Source organism: Sciurus carolinensis, chromosome 2, assembly GCF_902686445.1.
Source record: "Sciurus carolinensis chromosome 2, mSciCar1.2, whole genome shotgun sequence".
Lineage (NCBI taxonomy): Eukaryota > Metazoa > Chordata > Mammalia > Rodentia > Sciuridae > Sciurus > Sciurus carolinensis.
The window spans coordinates 92,608,443-92,631,937 of NC_062214.1; the positions used below are offsets into that span (position 1 = coordinate 92,608,443).

At 32.9% G+C, this 23,495-nt stretch overlaps 1 protein-coding gene across 1 annotated transcript in view; it reads left to right on the forward strand.

The window, feature by feature from the left end:
• The window catches only part of Vps13c (vacuolar protein sorting 13 homolog C), a 170,463-nt gene that overhangs the window by 142,248 nt on the left and 4,720 nt on the right, over positions 1-23,495 (forward strand). Inside the window, 13 exon segments of the mRNA XM_047538497.1 lie at positions 815-896; positions 1,002-1,071; positions 1,672-1,783; positions 1,886-1,999; positions 3,846-3,985; positions 5,868-5,949; positions 6,911-7,024; positions 7,727-7,802; positions 8,334-8,497; positions 9,922-9,967; positions 12,593-12,716; positions 13,159-13,273; positions 18,534-18,622. Coding sequence (XP_047394453.1) covers positions 815-896; positions 1,002-1,071; positions 1,672-1,783; positions 1,886-1,999; positions 3,846-3,985; positions 5,868-5,949; positions 6,911-7,024; positions 7,727-7,802; positions 8,334-8,497; positions 9,922-9,967; positions 12,593-12,716; positions 13,159-13,273; positions 18,534-18,622 — 1,328 coding nt within the window.

Below are 23,495 nucleotides of genomic sequence, written 5' to 3' on the forward strand. Positions count from 1 at the left end.
TTCTTTTTTAGTGTGTGTATGTGGCTAGGAATGTAGCTCAGTGAAAAGTACATGTATAGTATGTATGAGTTCCCCAGTATAAAAAAAATTTAAAAATATATAAAAGAATACAACCCATAAATTATATCTTTTCTTTTTGTTTTTAATGTTTTTTTCTCCCCATTTTCCCCTTGTCCTGTGGATTCAGCATCTCACCTACAGTTCAAGTTCAAAGTCCTTGAAACCATTGAAACTGAGTTTATCATTTAACCTGCCAAGAATATTTTCTTAAGCTGAGAGAATGTGATTTTTAAATTTCCCTTGGAATTTTTCAAGGGATCTCAAATAAGATTTTCATTTATCATTCTTCTTGGCAAAGAGCAGGGCTTTATTTGAAGTTGTATTTAGAGGCTTGCTTGCTTGCTCTTTCACAGTTTTCCTTCTGTCTTTCCTTTTAATTATTAAGTATTATTTAGGATATTTTTATTCTTTTTCTTATTTCTACCTATTTGTTTTCATATTCAGTCTGTTCATATATTTTTGTAAACCATAGAGAGTTAAAATCCTACATGATCCATAGGTAGAGATATTTGCATTAACAATATACTTGTATAATTGTTAATACAATTATTTTGCTATTGTTTTATATAATGGCTTGTCCATGCTGAGGTGTATAAAAAGTTTTACAGAAAGAGTTAAAATAAAATTTCTATTGGGACCCTATGTATGAGCTGATAATTAAGATGAAAATAATGTTTTTCATAGTATCTGTGAAACTGAAAGTTTATGTCTAAATTTTTTAAAATTCTGCTGAGTTTATTTTCTTTTCTTTCAGGTTGATAATCAGTTACCAGGTACAATGTTCCCTGTCGTATTTCATCCTGTGGCCCCTCCAAAATCTATTGCTTTGGATTCAGGTAAAAAACAAAAGGAATACAGGCATTCCTTATTCATAGACGTTAGCCCTTAGTTTGACCTGGTATTAAGCTTACTAATTTCACCTTCATTTTTTTTTCTTTTAGAGCCTAAACCTTTCATCGATGTGAGTATCATCACACGATTTAATGAGTACAGCAAAGTTCTACAATTCAAGTAAGAAAGATTCCCGCTGTTTATCTGAAGTAATTTAAAATAATCTGTTTTGACAGTAAATATTACTCTTTTTGAAAATGACTTCTGTATAAAAATTATTTTCCAACTGCACCTATTAATGTACTTTTGGTCAAGTAATTTTTTTGCTTAAATTTATTTTAATAATAGTATATACATATTTTAAAATGTAGAATTCCTTCTACTACCTCTCCTTTGTAATTAAAATTAGAATATAAAATAGCGAAATAGAAATTATGTATAGGTATTTGTGAGTTGTTCTTTCAAGCAGTTGCTATGAACTCTAAAAATTAGGTGATTTGTGCTACATCCTCTAATTGTAATTATGTCTACTGTGACATGATGCTTGTGAGTGCTTGGGACTTCCACGTGCTCTTAGAACAGTGCTATTGGCTCTGTATTACCTCAGTGAAACTTTCACTGTACTGAAAGTATCAATCTAAGTAGACTTTGATCTTATTAACATGTTTTTTAAGAGGCAAAGAAATAAGATCTTAATGTGACTGCTAAAATCATTGTCTTAACACTGAAAATCACCAGGATTGACTGAAACCCTTTTCTATCTTAAATTTTTTTGCATAGGTATTTTATGGTCCTTATTCAAGAAATGGCCTTAAAAGTTGATCAAGGATTTCTTGGAGCTATTATTGCACTGTTCACCCCAACAATTGATCCTGAAGCAGAAAGAAAACGGGTAACCATTTTATTCCTTGGGAAAAAATATAGAATCAGCTATTTTCTGAGCAAATTATAAGAGGGAAAAAAAATTGAAATTTCTTGATTTAATTTTTTTCAGACCAAATTAATACAACAAGATATTGATGCTTTAAACACAGAATTAATGGAGACCTCAATGACTGATATGTCAATTCTCAGTTTCTTTGAACATTTCCATATTTCTCCTGTTAAGGTTTGTTATAATAATTATTTTGAAAATTTAATGAAATTGTTTTAGAACTCTTAAAGGATCAGTGTTCAAATGTGACTTTTAATTTGTTGCATCAGATTATTTGCCAGGAACTTTGTTAGATTAATCTTAATAATTAAGACAATTCACTGTAACATATGTATAATAGTAATTCCCACAGAGAAATCACCAGAGCATGTTCTCGAGTCTTGAATTAATAACCCCTTTATTCAAGGAAAAAGCTGACAAAGGCACTTCTTAATTAAGCGTAGCAGTGCTCACCAAAGTTTAATGTTTTGGTTGTACTTTGTAACTACTAGCACTGCCTAAACAGAAAGCTCTAATGAGTTCCCTGACCAGAATGTGAAAACACTGTTCGTGGGGTGTTCTTCCCTCTTCTAGAATTTGATTGTAACTAAGGGAGTGGAAAATTGGATACCTTTCACTTGCCTGGTTTTGTGCTTTATGAACCCATTTCCTTTTCCATTTTTGTTGTTCTTTTTAGTTTTTACAGGGGAAGGTTACAGCTAGCAAATTTACAAATGCTCTCAACCATAATGCTCTACACTTGTGCAATGGGCCAGATTTACATTAAGGAACTCTTTCAAATATCAATGATCCTTTACATTCTCAAAAACTGTTCATAGCAGTTTATTTTCAGTTTCATTATCAATCTGTTTAGCTAAATCAATGGATTTATAAAATAGGATTATTATTTTAACTTGATAGTTTAGTGGTATCAGACGTAGCAACAGTATCAAGTGTAAAGATTTATATTGTTTTATATGATAGATTATACACAATTTATTTCTCATAAGTAAATGAAAATCAGTTATTTATGGGATTAAACAATACCTTCAACAAAAATTTACTGAATGTCTATTATAAAGTTGCCATGGAGGTATAAAATGACTTTGTAGAGTTCATAATCTTGGGGAGTATTAAGGAAGATTTACTTACTCATGTTCTTAGGCACACTGGGAATTATCCCATGAAGTTGAATAATGAGCCACAGTTTTTTTTTTTAGTACATGGTGATTTTTTTCTTAGGGAAAGGTAGGACCTCTGTCCTCCTGAGCTTACTTTCCTGTACCTCAAAACTTCTTGACTTTGCACATGGATAGTCCACATTAAAGAAAAAAAACAACCAGGTTTTCCTAACCTCAGCCTAAGTCCTTTCCACTTGAGCTCTACATCAGCTAGGTAAAATACCTTAAAAAATACAGAACGATAAAGTAATCATCTTTACTTGCGCATGTTGAATTACCTTTTGTCTGTGTCTTCTTGCACTATATACCAGTGTTGATATAGCATAAAATGTACGCCAGATGGGAATGGGAAAATCCCACATTTAAGTAATTAGTGGGATGGTCTGTGGAAGCTGAAAACCTTACTACTTTTTAAAAAATTTGTTTGATAATTTGCTATTACCTAATTTGTCATGTTATTGTTCATTGTTGTAGCATAGTTATAATAATTGTTATCTTAATTATTGCCATAAATGATTTACCTTAATTGAAAATAAGTAAGTATCCATTCGTCTGATGGCAGACTACTTGTGACATGTTTTTCTTCTTAAGATAATCATGCCATTTTTATGAAAGTTCTCCTCTATATGAAAATGACATTTACATACTTCAAATAGAGCTCTCTTCTTGAGTTAGACTGAATTTTATAAAAAAAAAAAAGAGAGAATCAAATAAAAGTGTGTTCTGTATAATGTTCACAGGAATAGATTCATTAGGTCAAATTAATTGAAAGATATTTGGTTTCATCAGATAATCTGGTACCTAAGTATTTAAAATTTTTGTTTTTATCTTAAATTTATTGAACATGATTTTTCTTTCAGTTGCATTTGAGTCTGTCTTTGGGTTCTGGAGGCGAAGAATCAGACAAAGAAAAACAGGAAATGATTGCAATCCATTCTGTTAACCTGCTGTTGAAAAGCATAGGTGCTACTCTCACTGATGTGGATGACCTTATATTCAAGTAAGACTTTTGTTAAAGTTCACTGGAAAGCATTTGTACCATTTGTACCAAGGTTATGTTCCTGGATATCCTCTCCACTTGTACCATACTAGACTAGAAAATTGATAACTCTTACTACTTATACTTGAAGAGTTTGGTCCATTTCTGATTATACCACTTTAGGTATATTACTTACTACAATTAAGCGTGAATATTTTCTTTGGTTACTCAAATCTGTATAATACATGAATGTAGAATAAAAAATGGAATTATTTTAGTATAGTATATTGTAAAGGAACTGTGTGTTAAAATAGTTACATTCAGATATATGTAGCAGTAGAGTGAGATTTCAGTATAATCATATAGCAAAGTTGGGAATGAGAACTCCTTGCTACATTTAATATGAGAATGTTTATGTGTGACAGATAAACATACATTCAATCATTATTTGAATTGAATATTCAGCAAAGGCATTAGAACAAGTAGTTACTTGGGAATATAAAAAAGTTCATTTAGAGTATTCTCATCTCACATGTACACTACTAAATTTCAGAGGAAATGAAGGATAAAATACAAAAAAACAAAAGTGAAGAGAATTTAACAAAAGAAGCTAATTATTGTGACATTTTGAGTAGAAGTACTTTCAAGATTAAAAGAATTGAGAAAAAATACAAGATATTTTGACTACCTGTGTGATCCTGCAGTATGTATAATAAGAAAAATGAGAGATTACACTCTTAATGTATGATCTATCAAAATGTATAAATGCATTCTACTATCATTTACAACTAATTATAACAAATAAAATTTTAAAAATTATGGGGATATAACTCAATGGTAGAGCTCTAACCTAGGCTGCACAAGGTCCTGGATTTGACACCCATCACTGCAAAAGAAAGAAAAGAAAAAAAGAAAGAAAAAATTAACATTTTATAGCAAAATTGGTAAAAACATTTAAGGAAAAAGCTGGGTAAATACTGATAATTATGACAGAGATGATATACCATCTTAATATTGAACATTGATAAGAAAAATCTAAAGATAATAGCCATGGGACAATAAGAGATAATTTACAAAACAGAAAGATCTTGATTGATAGGTCTTAGAATTGTCTGACTTTATTATTTATCACAGTATATGCAGTTTATCAAAGATTTCAAAATATGAGTAATCCTAGTACTAGAGTGGGTTGGGTCTAAGAAATCAGCACTTTTTTATACTCTGGAAAGTATGGAAAGATGTGCATGTGTGTGTGTGTTAAGATATCATATATATATATATCACATATACATCATAAATATGTATGTAATATGTTATTGTTATCTTTCCCTTAGTAATTGTTTTATGGAGGAATTCAGTTTAAGATGCAGTTTAAAATGCAAAGAGTTACATCCAATATATACATGGTAACATTAATTTTCTCTTTTTATCAGAAATTGGGCATGTCTTTATGGCACCACACAAAGAAATGCTGTGCATCTTCTCAAAATTATGACATAGGAGTTTTGATTAAAGATGTAAAGAAATATGTATCCATAATGTTTAGGATAAAGGTGGCATACAAAATGTTTTGGATATTTTATAGTTTCATAGAAAAGAAAGAATTCAAAATGGGAAATGAGAAGAACAAACTTAAAAATTATTGTGTGGGTGAATACTGTTGACTTTTTAAAAATATTATTACTCTTTATGAAAAACATATGAGAATATACTAACTGTATTTATAAAAATTTTATATCCATGATAATAATTTTAATCATAGATTGTATGTGGCAGATATACAAAGTTAATTGTGAAAGAAATAACTGTAACTAGAATCAGCTATTGCTAAAATTTCAAGTCCTTTTTATTTTTTCAGAATATAATCTTAATATCTTTGAATCTTTACTTTTTCCCCTCCCAGACTTGCTTATTATGAAATTAGATACCAGTTTTACAAGCGAGATCAGCTCATGTGGAGTGTTGTTCGGCATTACAGTGAGCAGGTAATTTGCCATCACAGTAGCTCATAAGGAATATACTTCATAAAATATCTAAACAAAACATGTGATTGTATAGTGTGTGGTAGTGTTTACATAATTTACCTCAATTTGTAATCTCATTACTTACTGATTTCTTAAATTTATCTTTCTGTATTTCTACCACCCTTTATACACCTTTTAAAAATTTACTCTGATGCCATTTTCCCTTTGCAATTATACCTTTTCATCTTTGGGAAAGAATAATGACTTTGGAAACATTAAACTTGAATTCTTTAGTGACAGTAATTTCTAAATGTAGTCTAGTGGAATTGTAGGAGGAATTCTAAGCCGGTCTCCCTCCTGTGCATCAGTCACTCCATGATTTGTGTATGTATGCACAAAGTAGTTACTTCAGGTCACTCAGGTACCATAGCTATGCTGTGGAGCTGCAGGGTGATATTTCTTTTTTCATCTTCTACTAGAAGATCTTTTCACCTATAGTAGTTTACACATTATGTTTATTGCATGTTCATATAAGGTTATATTGTTCCTTTTTTGTTACTATTTATTCCTTATGTAGTTCATTAGTAACAGTGATGATAAGTCAGTAATAAAAACAAGTGGCCATTACTGAATTACATGTTCACTTAGTATATATACTCACCCATGCAAGGTGAGTAAAACCTCCTGTGGTAATATAGGAAAAGACTGAGGCCGGTAGAAACTAGGTGACTTGTCCAAGGTCACATAACGCTTACTGACAGACTTTACCTTAAACTTAGTTCTTTCTAATTTGAGAGCCCCATGTAAAGTGCAGCACAGTGCTTGGTACATCGTTGAAGGTCTGCTAATGGATGTGGTTGTTCTACAGCTTTCCTTAAACACAAACCTAATTTAATCAGCATCCCACTCTTTTTCCTATTATGGCATGATGTTTCTGTCAACAGTAGTAAGGGACTTAATTTACTGTTTTTTTCTTCACTAGTTCTTAAAACAGATGTATGTCCTTGTATTGGGCTTAGATGTGCTTGGAAACCCATTTGGATTAATTAGAGGTCTGTCTGAAGGAGTCGAAGCATTTTTCTATGAACCCTTCCAGGTATTGGTTTTTTATTTCAGTATAAGTATAGAAAAATGGATATTCTATTTTTATTAACAAATAATAATTTGTATTTTAAGTGTATCTAGGAACTGAGTAATGTTTAAATAGCTAAAAATCAATTTTATATTTTATTTCAAAGTACTTGAGATGATGTTGAAAGGTTGTTTTAGAATTAAATGAGCATGTCTAGTGCTCTTCTGAGTAATATAATGTGCCCTTGTCTTCCACAGCAGGACTACTGGGACATTAAAAACTGACGTTGCTTCATATCCAAGCTTTCATCAGACTTATCCAGGAGCCTAGTGTAGTGAGGGTTTTAATGTAGGACAACACAGAGAGAATAAATGAAAGAACAAGCGAATCCAAAATATGTGGACTCAGTCCTGTTGTCAGTGCAGCTAGCTTGAGCATTCTAATGGAACTTTGTATTGGGAGGCCAACTTCAGATTGTGATTAAAGTCAGTGATTCACACCTGTTAAATTTGTCATCTTAAGGAATTTTATGTGGTCATGTGTGTTGAAAATAACTTTTATCACAGTAGGTATAGTGTCATTATTTGGGATATAGGATAAAAAATTGTTTCATCCCAGTCTTTATGGATCATTACACATTCCTTGTATTCATAGAAACCCTAAAATATTAGATTAAAAGTCTTAAACTAATTTAAATTTTAAATAGTGAACTTTTCTTTGAGCCAGGGTGCTGTTCAAGGCCCTGAAGAATTTGCTGAAGGATTAGTGATTGGAGTAAGAAGTCTCTTTGGACACACAGTAGGTATGTATCACCTGTGTGTGTATATGTATATATGTGTGTATGTTTATTTTCATCATATTATGATAAAATGTATTGTTTATGAAAAACAAATGATTTTATTTAGTGGAAGAGGGATCATTTTCCTAATAATCTCTTTTAAAAGACATGTTTCCTTATTTTTAAATGGAAAATAATAGCGGCCTGCTGATTTTTTAGTATAACTTGATGGTGTTGAATCAGTGTACTTTAAATAAGTTTATTCCTCTTCTTGATAAATGGCAAAAAATAATTTCTGCATTTTTGCACGTGAGGATTTTAAGCACCTGTTATATATAAGTATATAAAAATGGATATTCTATTTTTATTAACAATAATAATTTGTATTTTAATTGTATCTAGGAACTAAATAATATCTAAATAGTTAAAAAATAAATTTTATATTTTTTATTTCAAAGTACTTGAGATGTACTGGAGATGCAGCTGTATATTGTATACTCTCATGATGATTCTCTAAAGAAACAATGTGACTTACTTCTCTGGGCCGTTTGGTAGGTGGTGCAGCAGGAGTTGTATCTCGAATCACAGGTTCTGTTGGGAAAGGTTTGGCAGCAATTACAATGGACAAGGAATATCAGCAAAAAAGAAGAGAAGAGATGGGTCGACAGCCTAAAGATTTTGGAGACAGCCTGGCCAGAGGAGGGAAGGGCTTTCTGCGAGTAAGTCTCCAGCTGGCTTTTCAAAAAACCCTCAACTTTCATATATGTACACTTTAAAATATGCACTGTAGCTCTTGTTTAAAACTTAGAATGCCACTTATGAGTCCAGGTCTTTCAGAGTAGCAATAGCGATAACTTTGGGAGCTGTGGTTTCCTTTTTGCTCTCCTTCCTCCCTGGCTCTACCAGTGCTATCCCCAAATCCCCAACATAGTTTTTCATTTGGACTGGTGCATCTCTAATTGATGGCACCTTAGCCCTGATATGGAATGAGAGGAAGTGAGCAGCAGGGGAATATGGTAATGGTGGTAACTGGGGGGAGGAGGGGTTCTTGGGAGCAGATTCAGTTCTCTAGTCAGCCAGTTCTGTGCAAGAAATGCATAGAATTTAAGTGATAAACCAGGATTTGCTTTTCTTTTCTTTTTAATACTTCTAAACTTATGTGGGTAACATATAAATACTGCTTAATTATATAGGTACTGAGTGAATTCTTTCCTTACAAATCATTATAAGAACATTCAAGTTCTCTTTTTAATAAAAAGTATTAAAACATCATAGATAAGGCTAGAGTAACTCTTTGTCACCCCTCATGTCTTTCTAGAGGCATGTAGTCTTTTCAGTTTAGTGTGTCTAGTTCTCTTTCTGTGTGTTTACAGAATATATATGTAATTTTAGTTACTACTGCTACTTGACATTATTAAGAACATACAAGTATTTTTAATATTTTAATTTTGGAAATAGTTTCAGGAAACTGCAACTGCTATGTTGGAGCCAGTGATTTTTTTTTAATTAAAATTTAAAAAAAAAATTTTTACAGACTGCATTTTGATTCATTGTACATAAATGGGGTACATCTTTTTATTTCTATGGTTGTGCATGATGTGGTTTCATACCATTCATATAGTCATAAGTGTACATAGGGTAATGAGCCAGTGATTTTTAACATCTGTTATATACTCCAAAGTGCTTTATTTGTCAGGGTTATTTGCTGTCCTTGGGAGCTCCCTTTATTTTCAGTTTTCTATACTTTTCCTAAGTTGCAAAGTAATCTCATTAAAACATGTAATTAGATCTTAGAGACATTTTGCTGGACTCATTTTTACTGATGTAGAAACTGAGACTTAAAGATAATAAATTAACTGCCCTTGATTATATAGCTGATTATACCAGAGCCAGAGTTAGAATCTTTTCATTTACTGCTCTTTCTACTATAAGATTTTACTTCTGTAAGTTGTTCTCATTTAAAATTTTCTGTGATTTAATATTTATACAATCATAGTGCTCACTTATATGTGCATGTTCACATTATCAAGTCCTCAGTTTTTAAAGAAGCAATTGTTTCTAGTATGTTTGTAGAGACCCCTAGTGTTGGTTTGAAGTGAAGCACCTTCCCTTCAGTCAAGGCTATGACTGATTTCTTTTTCAGGGAGTTGTCGGTGGAGTGACGGGAATAATAACAAAACCTGTGGAAGGTAGGTTGAGAAGGGCTCCTTCCTGTGCAGAGCTGGAAGAGCTGGTGCATGGCTAATGGATGTTGTAGCTACTAGATGTTTAATTGAGAGAATATGGACTACATTTTATATTTACAGTCTTGAACTGTTCAATACATTTTCCTCAGAAAGCAGATAGGTTCAGTACTGGTCTGTGATTTAGACTTTGAATGCAGTTTCAACAGTAATATTGTCTAGGTTCTTTAGGGCCCTCAGTAGCATTTGACTTATTTTTTCTTTGTTTTAAACCTGATTAAAAAATCTTTACTCTTTCATGAAATTCCTTTCAAAGCCCATGTGACTTCTACACAGCAATTGACTAGGTAAATCTAAAATTTATATATTAATTGGAGGGAATTAACTGAAACCCTCTTAAAAAAAAGAAGAGCAAAATTAAAGGACTTGAGGCTGGGGTTGTGGCTCAGTGGTAGAGCACTTGCCTAGCACGTGTGAGGCACTGGGTTTGATTCTCAGCACTGCATATAATAAGTAAAAATAAAGGTACATCAACAACTAAAAAAAACGTATATATATATCAAAAAAAAATTAAAGGACTTAAACTTTTCAACTTTAAAGCTTACTACAGTATAAAGTTACAGTAAACTAAGCATGGTATTAATGTAGACGTATAGATCAGTGGGATACAATTGAGAGTCCAGAAATAAAACCTTACAATTACAGTTATTTGATTTTTGACAGGGATTCCGATTCCTATTCCTTATAGAACTATAAACCTGTTCTTTATACAATAGATTGTTTCCGTTCTATAGAATAGAATGGTCTTTTCAACAGATGAGATATTTGGTGTCCACATATGATGAATGAAATTGAACCCTTACCTACACTGTATATTTATGATTAAATTCATAAATGTAAATGTAAGAGATGAACTATAAAACTGAGAATAGATTAAACACATAAATAGAAGATCAAAAGTATAAAACTCAGGAGAAAATATAGAAGTAAATCTTTATTACTTCAGGTTACGCAAAGCCTTTCTAGATATGACTCTATAAAGCACAGACAGTAAAAAAAAAAAGTACATCAGTTGGCCTTCATCAAATTTTAACATATTTGTTCCTCAGAGGACACCATCAAGAAAAGGAAAAGAGCCTCAGGATGGGAGAAAATTTTTGCAAATCATACATTTGATAAGTGACTTGTATCTTGAATATGTGAAGAAATCTTACAACTCAATAATAAACACACTTTAAAATGGGCAAAGGACATGAATAGACATTTCTGCAAAGAAAATATACAGATGGCTAGTAAACACATTTCATTGGTCTTCAAGGAAATGTAAATCAAACCACAGTGAGATCCACTTACATCTACTACTAAAGTCAGGTGTTAAAGAGAATGTGGAGAGATTGGACCCTCTTGCACTGCTGCTGGGAATATAAAATGGTGCAACCACTTTGGAGGAAAATAATCTGTCTGTGCCTCGAAAGTTTAAATATGGAGTTACCATATGACTCAGTTGTTCTTTTTTTATATATTTTTTAAGTTCTCTGTCGGCACAATGCCTTTATTTTATTTTTGTGTGGTGCTGAGGATCAAACCCAGTGCCTCACATGTGCTAGGCAAGCACTGCACCACTGAGCTACAACTCCAGCCCCTCAGTCATTCTTTTCAGAGAAATATATCCAAAAGAACAGAAACAGACGTCCAAACAAAAGCATGTATGGGAATAGCCACAGCATTTTTCACTGTAGCCAAAAGGTAGAAAAATCCTAAATGTGTCTCCCCTGATGCATGAGTAAATTAAGACATGGCCGAGCTATACAATGGAATATGGTTTAGTTATAAAAAGAAATCAGGTACAAATACATGCTACAAGATGAGAGACACTGATGCTTGAAAACATGATATTTAGTGAAAAGAGCTCAGGTGCAGTAGTCCACATGTTCAGTGATTCCATTTGTTTGAAATCCAGAATAGGAAAATTCATAGTGATAGGAAGTTTCTCTAGGTGGTTGCCTCGCTCTGGGAAGGAAGCAGGGAGGAAGTAAACTGGGTGGTAGGATCAAGTGAGGAGAGGTAGGGGAAAATGGAGAATGGAGGAAGATTTCTAATGGTCATAGGGTTTCTTTCTTGAGATCATACAAATTTTCTAAAATGAACTGTGGTGATGGATGTACAACTCTGAATGTAGTAAAATGATTTTGTATAATAAGTAAATTTTATGGTATGTGAGAAATTTTTGTTGTTACATTTTTTTCAAGTGCACTGCTTGAAAAATCTTGATGGTTGTCACCAATAAAAGAGAATGTTTTCTTGTCAGTTCTTAGACCTTCCAGTCACTAACTCTGACTAACCTCCTAGATCAACAGTTGCTCAAACTTGAGCATGCCTTAGGGTTTGCATGGAGTGATTATTAAAACGAAGATTGCTGTCCACCCCCTGGCCCCCATTTCTGATTTAGTAGTTCTGGGGTGAATTTGCATTTAACACTTTGAGAACCATGATTTTATCACATTAAGATTAAATTTAACTTGTTCAGAATTTCAGATTCTTGAAGCTTTCTGGGTTTGGCTCAGGTTTTTATTGCATTCAAACTTGTTTATTTTAAAATATCTTATATTTATTGTTTTTGGTTTTCTGAAGGTGCCAAAAAGGAGGGAGCCGCTGGATTCTTTAAAGGGATTGGAAAAGGACTTGTGGGTGCAGTGGCTCGTCCAACTGGTGGAATCATAGATATGGCCAGCAGTACCTTCCAAGGCATTCAGAGGTCTGTGTTCTAATTGCTATTAGGAATGCATAGATAGGTTAGATGTTTTGCCTGCTCTTAAGGCTTTAGGTCTGATTGGAAACCTTTCAGCTTTACAAGGTAGAATGCTACCAGAAGGAATGAGAAGATACTTTTCTTGGCTGTTTCTCTTTTATCCAAGAGATGTTTGCTTTTACCTGCCATTTTCCAGGCACCATGGATACAAAGAGTAGATGATCCAATCTCTGCTTTTACTGTTTGACATTTTCTTTTCCTTAAGAAAAGAGTAGGCCTTAGAGTCAGAGAGACATGGATTTAATATTTTTTTTGTCTAATCTTGGGCAAGTTACTTAAAATTACTGATCATTTTTATAAAATATTTGTGTCTAATCAGCATGTATAATTGTATTACGTTTAAAGATTCTCACCCAGTTTCTTACCCTGTTTCTGCTGCCTTCTTCAGGGCAGCAGAATCAACTGAGGAAGTATCTAGTCTCCGTCCCCCTCGCCTAATCCAGGAAGATGGCATCATTCGTCCATATGATAGACAAGAATCTGAGGGCTATGACTTATTTGAGGTAAATTCTGTTCTTCACAGTCACGAGTGAAATTTAATTTTTAAAAAAAATTTCTAGGATGAAAATTTCATGGGTGTTTCATAAAGTTCCTGAATTGTGAACTTTGAAGGATTTAACATGGTTTGTAGAATAGAATTTGATTTTATTTTAGCATAACATTTTGAATGGAAATAATGGGTAACTTTTTTTTTGGCACAGGAACAAAGTTTTTTGGTGTGCAAGAAAGGTAACATTAGAAGATGTCATAGGCTATATCTATTTCTGGAAACTCATTTAGTTAATGGTGTTAGTTTTGGTTTCCTGCTTTGTAGCTAATTACTGGAAAGTCACTACTTTCTTTTTTCCCAACCAGATTAATTTATTTGCATTGCTTTATAAATCTAGGTCTATTTAGGAACATAGAACTGGAAAAGGAGAAAAAATATTGTATATGATTATAATCTTATTAAGCCTTAAAAATTAAGGTTTTATCTTTTGTTTTAGTTTTAACTTTATTCTATAAAATAATATGTACAAGTGTAAACTGCTATTTTCCCATGACTGACTTCCCCCAAAAGAAGTTAATTTCCTCGACATTAAAATAAAATGATGCTTAATTGTTTTTAGCTTTTGGTTTTTATTATATATGATTATGTTTTAACTTTTTGCATGTTTCTAACTTTATTTTCTTTCTTTTTCTGCCTACACAGCAAGAACTGGAAATACAGGAGTAAATGTTTCCTATACTACTACTTGATTTCATCCTTAAAAATCAAACCAATCTGTGGTATTAACTGATTGTGTGTGAATTTGATTGAGTTCATTTTAATGAAATTTTATTTATTGCTTTCACCTCCCTCTCAACTTTTTATAGTAGTGACTATAAATGAAAATGGTATTATATCTGGGAATACTTATAGAGGTATAAGAGATTACCATAAAACACAAGAGGATGCAGGAAATCTCTATTCTCCATTTAATGGGAGAAAGACTACAGGGCCCAGAAGTAGACATTTCTGTATATGCTATCATTTTGAAAATCTTACCTTTTTTTGTGATGTTCATGTGCATTTCAGATAAAGTTGAAAAAAGGGGTAGTTATGTCCAGTCTAGTCTTTTTTATGTTTGTGAGTCTTAATGATGTAATTTCAGCCATCTGTGCTTCACAAATCACTCTAAATTTGCTCAAGTATGGGGCTATGACTGGGACATATGTTTTAATAACTGACCTAAATTCATCCTCAAATGAGAACTGGCACATGAAGTTTGAGAATATGTTCTTTCAGTGTCTCTGTTTCTCTGTCTCTCTCTGTTCTTGTGGTGCTGAGGATCAGACTCAGGCCTTCATACTTGCTAGATGAGCACTCTACCACTGAGCCACATCTCCAACCCAACCTCTGCTTTTTTCTTTTCTAATTCCTTAGTACTACTGCTAAATAAGTAGCAATAATTTTACAATTATGTTCTCAGCCTTAAGCATTTAGGTTTTTAAAAAATGAAATCTCTTTGTCAGCTTTGCTTATTTCATAATTGTTAATTTTGCTATATGTAAATAGAAATAGAACATGTAATTAGGCAAATTATGTGGCTCTTGAATATATAGATGTCTTTATTTTTAAAAAACAAACCTTTTTTCTTTTAAATCCTTAGGGAGGATTCATCTTAATGAGAACAAAAATTATTATAAATTATCATTTTAAAATTACTGCCCCCGTAAGTTAATTCTGTTACATTTGAATTTCTTTTTAAGATATCTTTTCTAGCATCTTTCACACTCTCCCCAAAGTAAAAATCAAACTAAAACTTAGATTTCTAATGTGTTGTAAATTTAAAGAAAATGAGACTATTAACTATTAATTGGATTTTTTTTGATAACTGCAGTTCTAATTAAATGCTTCACTTATAAAAACAAACACTTTAAAGAAAAAAGAATGACATCCAAAGACAACCTGTGCTGGACATACAGAAGAAATATTACTTCTGTCTTTGGGACTGAGTATGTTGTAGAGTGCTTGTCTAGCATGCACACAACTCTGGGTTCAATCCCCTGCACACCACAAAGCAAAACAAAACAAAAACAAAAAAAGAAACAAAGACTTCTATCCTTAAGAAGCTTTTCCTGTGCCTAGGTAATTGAGGCGAGGCAAGCAGATCACGGGTTTCTATGAGAATCAAGCACAATAATAAATTCAAGATGCTTTCTTGATCATCACCAATAATTACCCTTCCCAACATTCTTGAATAATGGAGTAATTTTTTATCTTCCTGGGTATATTGCAATTTTAATGAGACAACTTTTGGGAACTTAAAATTTTTTCTTGTTGTTTATTTTCTCTGTTTATCTCCTAAGTTACTAAATCTTTCCTTGTGATTTCTATTTTTACAATTGTGTGTCAATAAGCACAAAACTTCAAGAAACTGATATTTTAGCTCAAAGTATAGTCACATCTACATATAGTCATAAGTATAGTTGTATTTATTAGTTTTTGTTAAGCTATCAAACAGCCCTACTGGGTGCTGTGGTACATACCTGTAATCCCAGCAACTTGGGAGGCTAAGGCAGGAGAATTATGTTTGAGGCCAACCTCAGCAACTTAGTGAGATTCCCTTCTCAAAATAAAATATAAAAAGGACTTGGGATATGGCTCAATGGTAAAGTGACCCTGGGTTAAATCCCCAGTATTAAAAAAAAAAAAAGGAAAGAAAAGAAAAGATTAGGCAGCCCTTTTATACTTTATTATTGTAATTACTGGAAGAAATAGAATGTTGACTGCTGAGAAGACTGGGTAGCTTTTTCCATGGGTGGGAAGTTCAGGCATTTGGTACTTGAGATATGTGTTCTTTTTCACCCCTTACCCATCTTGCTGTAATTGGCTAGTTGGGTAAGGAAAAGTGTTTACTGATCTTTTAAAGCTATGCTGGCTATGTAGAAGAAAACAAACACTTCTGTCCTGAAGGGACCAGTATAACAAAATGAGTAAATATAAAGAATCCTAGCTCTTATTGTAAAATAGGCATATTCTAGATAAGTTATTTTTTTCTGCTGCACATTGCTTTGTTCTTTAGTTTAATACTCAGCTTTTAGGATTCCTGAATCATATGCCATGTTTTCATAGGATATGCTCTTCTGCCTATCCTCTATTCTAGGGTAGTTACTGTTTACATTACAAACCATGCATGTGCGCGCACACACACACACACACACACACACACACACAGTGTAGCAAGTTATTTTTATTTAATATCTGTTTGGTTTAGATGTTAGTGATCATATAAGATTTGAATTGCTGTTCTTTGCTTTTTCTTTCAAATTATTTTTTTCATGTTCTTAGAAATGTTTCACTAGCATTTTAAATTATTGTATTATTTATTTTTATTTTTTTATTAATATATTTTTTCTGTGATGCTGGGGAATCAAACCCAGCACCTCATATATGCTAGGCAAGTACTCTACCACTAAGTCACATCCCCAGCCCTTGCATTGCCATCTGCTGAGGTAGCCTTACACTATATACTTGACTTTTCTTAATTCCTGACTTTAAAGTTATTTTACTAATAGTAATAATGCTCTGATAAAACATGATTGAATATTTGCTTTTTCATGTTTTGTGTTATTTATTTAGAATTAATTTTAAGAAACAATTACTGGGAAAGGCCTTTTGAAAAATATTGTTAATTTCTTCAAATTGCATTTTGGGAGGTGGGGGTAAATATTTCACCAACTAATCTGGTCTCCTGCTGTCATCAGTGACTGAATATCTTAATCTGAATCTCAGACACTGTAGTGGATTTTTGGTGTACTGAAAAGATTGTTTTCTGTAGTGTGTTAACGGTGATAAATTGTACTTTAAAAACTCTTAATAGTTGAAGCACAGTAGTCTAAGAACTAATGAAAATGCATAAAAGATAAAGTAGAATTTCTTGTACTTACATATCTAAATATTTTAATATTTAACTTTAATGCTAAAAATAAATGCATTATATTATTATGTTTCCCCCATTTTTCTCTTTGAAGAAATTGAGGCATTTTATAAATAGCAAAAGCTTTTCACTAATTCCCATAGGTAAGCTTGAAACAAGTGACCATCGCTGTGAAAACTGTGCTCTTCTCTGAGATGCATTCTGAAGATTAGACCCTGTTTTGTGGGGACTTCTCTTTCCTGTTCATGGCTATTTGTAATTGTCAAGGAGTGACTGGGGACCAAACTTCTTTTAAAAAATGTATATTTCAGGATTGAAATAATACCAAGTGTGCTTTCTCTGCTTGTGATGATTTTGATTATATTCTTCTTTAATAATATTGGTGGTATAATCTTGGTTGTAAAGCATTATGGTCTTTCAGTGTTTATGTTCTGTACTTTCGTATATATTATCACCTGATCTTTAAACATGAATTTTAGACATTCAGTAATTATTTCATTAGAATACATTATAAAATATTTTATTGTTTTTAATGCGTATAGAATAATTCAATAATTTTAAGATAGTGAAGAAGGAAAATAAATATTTTAATGTGCTATGATTTATATTTGAATTATTTCATGCTTGTATTTGTCTTCAGAAATAAATCATGCCAACTATTTTGAAATCTTAGAAATTCTTCATGTTCATGTTAATATTGTCATTATATTTTATTTTGTCAGAAATACAATTATACATTTTAATTTACTTTTCAATGCATGTTTAGCCTATACAACCAAGTATTTTAAAACATTGAACATCAGTTATTTTGAAATTTTATCATTAGTATAACATCTACCTCTGTGAATCATTGGTTGGGTCTTAACTTTTGAAAGGGATCTTAGACCTTCCTCAAAAACTTCTGATGAAAAACATGAGCTTTACTCTGAAAAAAGTTTTAGCATCATATTTTCAGAGTTTTTTATTCTGTTCCAGACAGTTCATAGATCCACCTGAAAGTCCTTGTTGTGAACCTCCATAATGCTAATGTAGCAGTTTATATTAGCATTATGTTTATATGTTCCTTAACTAAAATGTGTGATTATTTCTGGTAGATATTTTTAAATTTCTGTGTTACCACAGAACAAAATACCAGATGATCACTTGATAAGCATTTAATATGTGTTTTTTCTTTAAGGGCAGCAATGGGAATTAATTTATAAACACACTATGGATTTCTTTTTAGCTTCATGTACCACTGTGTAGAATTGTGCTCTTGTTCCTAATAAAATTTTCCCAAACTCTTACTATAATTAGCTATTACACAAATATTACTTGCATATATATACTTCCCAAATCTTAAGTCTTGTTTCCTTTTCAGAATCATATCAAAAAGTTGGAAGGAGAGACTTACCGATACCACTGTGCTATTCCTGGAAGCAAGAGGACATTACTAATGGTCACAAATAGGTACTGATTTTAGGCAACATTTTTCAAGTACAACTTAATTGTGTAGATCATAGGAATTTTTAAGGCTAAAGTGGCTGAGGATTTAGAGGATTTTAAAACTAATTGTTATAGAATCACAAAAATACAGATCTAAATAGGTCTTTGGACTTAAAATCAGCATACTACAGTGACACAGCCACATCAATGTTTATAGCAGCTCAATTCACAATAACTAAACTATGGAACCAACCTATATGCCCTTCAACAGATGAATGGATAAAGAAAAGGTGGTATATGTACACAGTGTAATATTACTCAGCCTTAAAGAAGAATGAAATTAAGCATTTGCAGGTAAATGGATGGAGCTGGAGAATATCATGTTAAGTGAAATAAGCTAAACCCAAAAAACCAAAGGTGGAATGTTTTCTATGCTGATCCATAATGGGGATGGGGGTGGCTAGGGAAGAGTGAAGGAACTTTGGATTGGGCAAGGAGGAAGGGAGAGGGTGTGGGGGTGAGAAGGACCTGGAAATCATTACTCTATATATATGTATGATTACACTAAGGGTGTGACTCTGCACCACGTACAGCCAGAGGAATGAGAAGTTGTGCTCCATTTGTGTACAGTGTGTCAAAATGCATTCTGTCATGTATAACTAGAACAAATTTTTAAAAATTAAAAAAATTAAATAAATGATTCCTTTGAGATCGTATGTTCCAATGCTCTCATGTTAGAGATGCTGAAACTGAGGTTAGCATGGTTTAGAGGTAATCCAGATGAGAGGACTCCTGAGAGTGGAATCTGCAGTGGACTTCACACCAGCCATAGTGGCACCACTGTAAATGAGTTACAAATCCAGTTATGGAGGTTAAGGCATGAATGACTTATTCTTACGTGGTTTTATTTGGGGTGATCCCTTTTAAAGGATGATATTTCTGATATTTCCACATTTTCCCAACCATTTTTTAAGTGGTTTTCTATTCCAAAGAAAAGGATTTTTACTAAGCTATTAAGCTTATTTTCTTGGATTTTACCCTATAAATAAATTTTATCCCCAAATGACCCTTATACAGTAATAATTTTTCAGAACTTTCTAAATGATTAAGGCAAAGTACTTAAAATAGAATCTGCCTTCGATCCCTCAGTACTGCCTTTAAATACACCTGAATGGGAAGGAAGGTAAGGAAAGCTGATCAGATTTTAAACTAGCTGTTTAAAGAGAAGTTTAACCAGTCTTGTAGTAGAGTATGATTCAGTCTTCAGATCTATATGTTACAAAGTAACACAAAATAATTCATGTAAAAAGCAACTTTTACAAATTCAATGAGTAATCACTCATTTTTACACCTGTAATTTCATTGTTTCTATTAGATTATACCCAAAACAACGTTTATTTTACTGTGTATTGTGTTTAGCTGACAGTGGCAATGTGTTAATTTTTAAATTGTTATGCCTGCTATGTAAATTAATACTAGGTAAAGGGATCCTTTTTTTGTGACAGTTATTACTTTAGTGCTTGTTTGACATAAGGCATTCTGTGGAAATAGTACTGTATACATTATGTACCTGTTTTTTTACCTTCCGGTAACTTGAAGAATAATAGTAATTTTAAATCTTGTATCTTATGGAACTTTTTATGAGACTGTTAGTAGAACAGTATTCCTGACCAAGTACAGTGGCATAGTTGCCCTTGCTAGTTTTAGAATATTCTAACAGGGATTTCTTTGAGAGAGTTATCATTATGTTGATCCCTCTGACCTTATGATTACAAAAAATATATATAGCATTTTTTCCAAATACAGCATTCTTTAAAATAACTTATTTTTATTGCTACTTATATTTATTCATTGTAAATAATATAGACCAAAGTCATTAAACTTTCTTTAAAGGGTCAGGTATAAATTCAAGGACTGTGCTTTCTTTCTCAGCTTTTTGACTCACTCTGCCCATGTTGTTTACCCCTGACAGATAATTTAAAAGATGAAAATAATTAAAGTAACTAGACATACTGGTTTATACCTTTTGTCCCAATATAAATTTTAAGAGCCATCCCTTTCATTTTTAGAATGTCCTGATATGTATAATAAATTTAACCCCTAAAATGCCCTTTGCCAGCAGTTGCACCATCCAGAGTGACCACTATTAGCTGGCTTGTCAGATTATTGTAGTACATGTACTTTTAAAAAATTACGTGCAAAAAATGAATTATGTAAATTTTAGTAACCTAGGTTTTTGATATAACAATATCACTAAATCATTTTTTAAACCATTAAATGTTCTTTGAAAACATTACTTTTAATGACTACATAATATTGTAGATACTGTGTAGTATAAGCCACTGAAAAATGAACAATAATTCACAAAATAGAAAATATAAATGGATGATATACTAAAACATTCATACTCATCAGTAATCAGTTTATTCAATTTTCTTCTTTCAATATTTTATTATATCTTTGAAACAAAATCTTTTTCCTATTATTTCCTTGGAAAAAATTCTTAAAAGTGAGATTGCTGGCTTAAAAATTTTGAGGTTTTTGAGGCCTTTTGGTATATTTCCAAGTCATTTTTTGGAAAGGTTCTATTAACTTTTTATGTGGCTATATGAATGTGACTTTTTAAAAAATATTTTACAGACCGCATTTTGTTGAATCATTGTACACAAATGGGGTACAACTTTTCATTTCTATGGTTGTACATGATGTAGATTCATACCATTCATGTAATCACACATACACATAGGGTAATGATGTCTGTCTCAGTTCACCATTTTTCATACTCTCCTCCCTCTTATTTTCCTATCTAAAGTTCCTCCATTCTTCTCTCATCCCTCTCCCCCTCCCCCATTATGTATCATCATCCACTTATGAGGGAAACATTCAGCCTTAATAATATTACATTGTGTATACAGACCACAGTTTCTTTATCCATTCATCTGTTGAAGGGCATCTAGGTTGGTTCCACAATGTAGCTATCATGAATTGAGCTGCTATGTACAGAGACTCTGAAAACATAGGAAAAGCTGTGGGTACATCTTCCAAGGGGAAAAGTGACTTTCTGTAGGAGGAGGTACATGGTAACAGGAGGCAAAGCAGAGGTATAAAACAGAATGGTACTCGGAAGAGTCAAATCAGTGCAGTGGCCAGGTGGTACAGTGTTAGCAAGAAAGTATAGGGGGATGAAGCTAGAGTCATTTGTGGTTGCTTCTGTGATCTTATGGTTTAGGAGTTACCATTAATGTTATGGAAAATGGCTAGTTCCTTAGTTCCTTTTAAAATTTTTTTTTAACGATATAGCCTGTCATTTTATTGTTTGGTATACTGGCAGCTTTTCACACAGATTTATGCACATAGCACACAAATGAGAATTTGCTGTTTATTTTCTTTCCCACTGAAGGCTTATAAACAATAAATAATATGATGAGGTTTGTAGTTTAAAAATCTCTGGTTATAGTTTAGATGCTGGATTGGAAGAATCTGTCTGCATAGGAATTCAGTGGCTTGTAGTTTCTGTTGCTGCACAACAAATTACCACATAATCCACTGCCAAGCATGTTTAATGTTGGTAGAATTTAGTTCCTTGCAATGGCAGGACTAAGATACCTCTTCCTTTTAACTCTGTCAGCCAGGGGGGTTCTGAGCTCTTAAAGGCTACCTCATTCCTTGCTATGTGTCTCCCTGCATCATGCAGCAAGGGCACTTGGTCTCTGATCTGTATTTGAAGAGTTCATGTGATTAGGTCAGGCCCACTCCATGAATTATTTTTGCTTAGTTACCTGTGCCTTAAGAACCAAAGCTGTATCATAGAAGTGAAATCCATGATACTCATGGTCCTGAGATTATATAGAACTGTACACAAAGGGGTGGGGAATATTGGGGACCATCTCAGAATTCTGTCTGCCACAGAGATTATGATAGCTATCTTGATAAGAAGTGATTAGAGCCTAAATTAAAAGAATAAGAATGGAAATAGGGGGAAGTTTTAATAGATGGGCCTCGGTGACTGAAAATGAAAGAGGAGAGAGTAGAAAAAAACTCTCTGAACACCAGAATGATTAGTGGTACTATTTGTAGTAATTTGAGGGAAAAGATGGTGCATTTCTTGGTTTTGTTTTTTAACTTAGCTGGTTTTGACAGCTTTGAGATATCAAAGTGTAGATGCCTCAGTAGACAGGGGAGCAAAGATAAATGGACAACAGGAGTTTGGTTAAAAATCTGGAGTCAAGATCTTGGAGTCCCCCTATAAAGGGGTATGTCAGATAAAAAATGACCGAGATTTGAACTTTGGTAAGCATGTAGCAGGAATGAGTGAAGGAGACTTAAAGTGGTAGGAGAACAATCATATTGGTGATCCAAAGAAGAAAGTTTAAAGATAAACAGAATAGTGAATTAACATTGGGCTCAAGGATTTTAACAGCCATCTCTTAACTCTTAACTCTGTCATCTGATCTAGGGCCAAGGGTGGGGGGAATGGGATCCACTTTCTACAGACATTTGGAAATGAATGGGGTTCTTGAAAGTTCTTACAGGGATTGGAGGTCGGGGACACAATGGCACTTAGTACACTGGGTCTGTGGACCCTGAACCTCCTTTGGGGCATAACACAGTCCCAAACAAGCCCAGTGTTTTAATGGTATCTCAGTTGACGCCTGTTGCGGTTTCCTGCCCTCCAGAGGTCACCAGGTTCATTCAGTCCTACCTTCCAAACTTCTCCCTTCTCCTTCTCATAGCCATTGCCATAATTGAGGCTCTCATTGTTTCCTGATTGGACTTTTGAGTGCAAAAGTACACTGGAGTATCTCCTCATTGTATCTGGTCTGGTACTCCCGCTGCAGACCCCCACATTCCTCAAAGAAGTTTTCCCTTCTTTATATTCCTGTATTTGTCAGTGTGC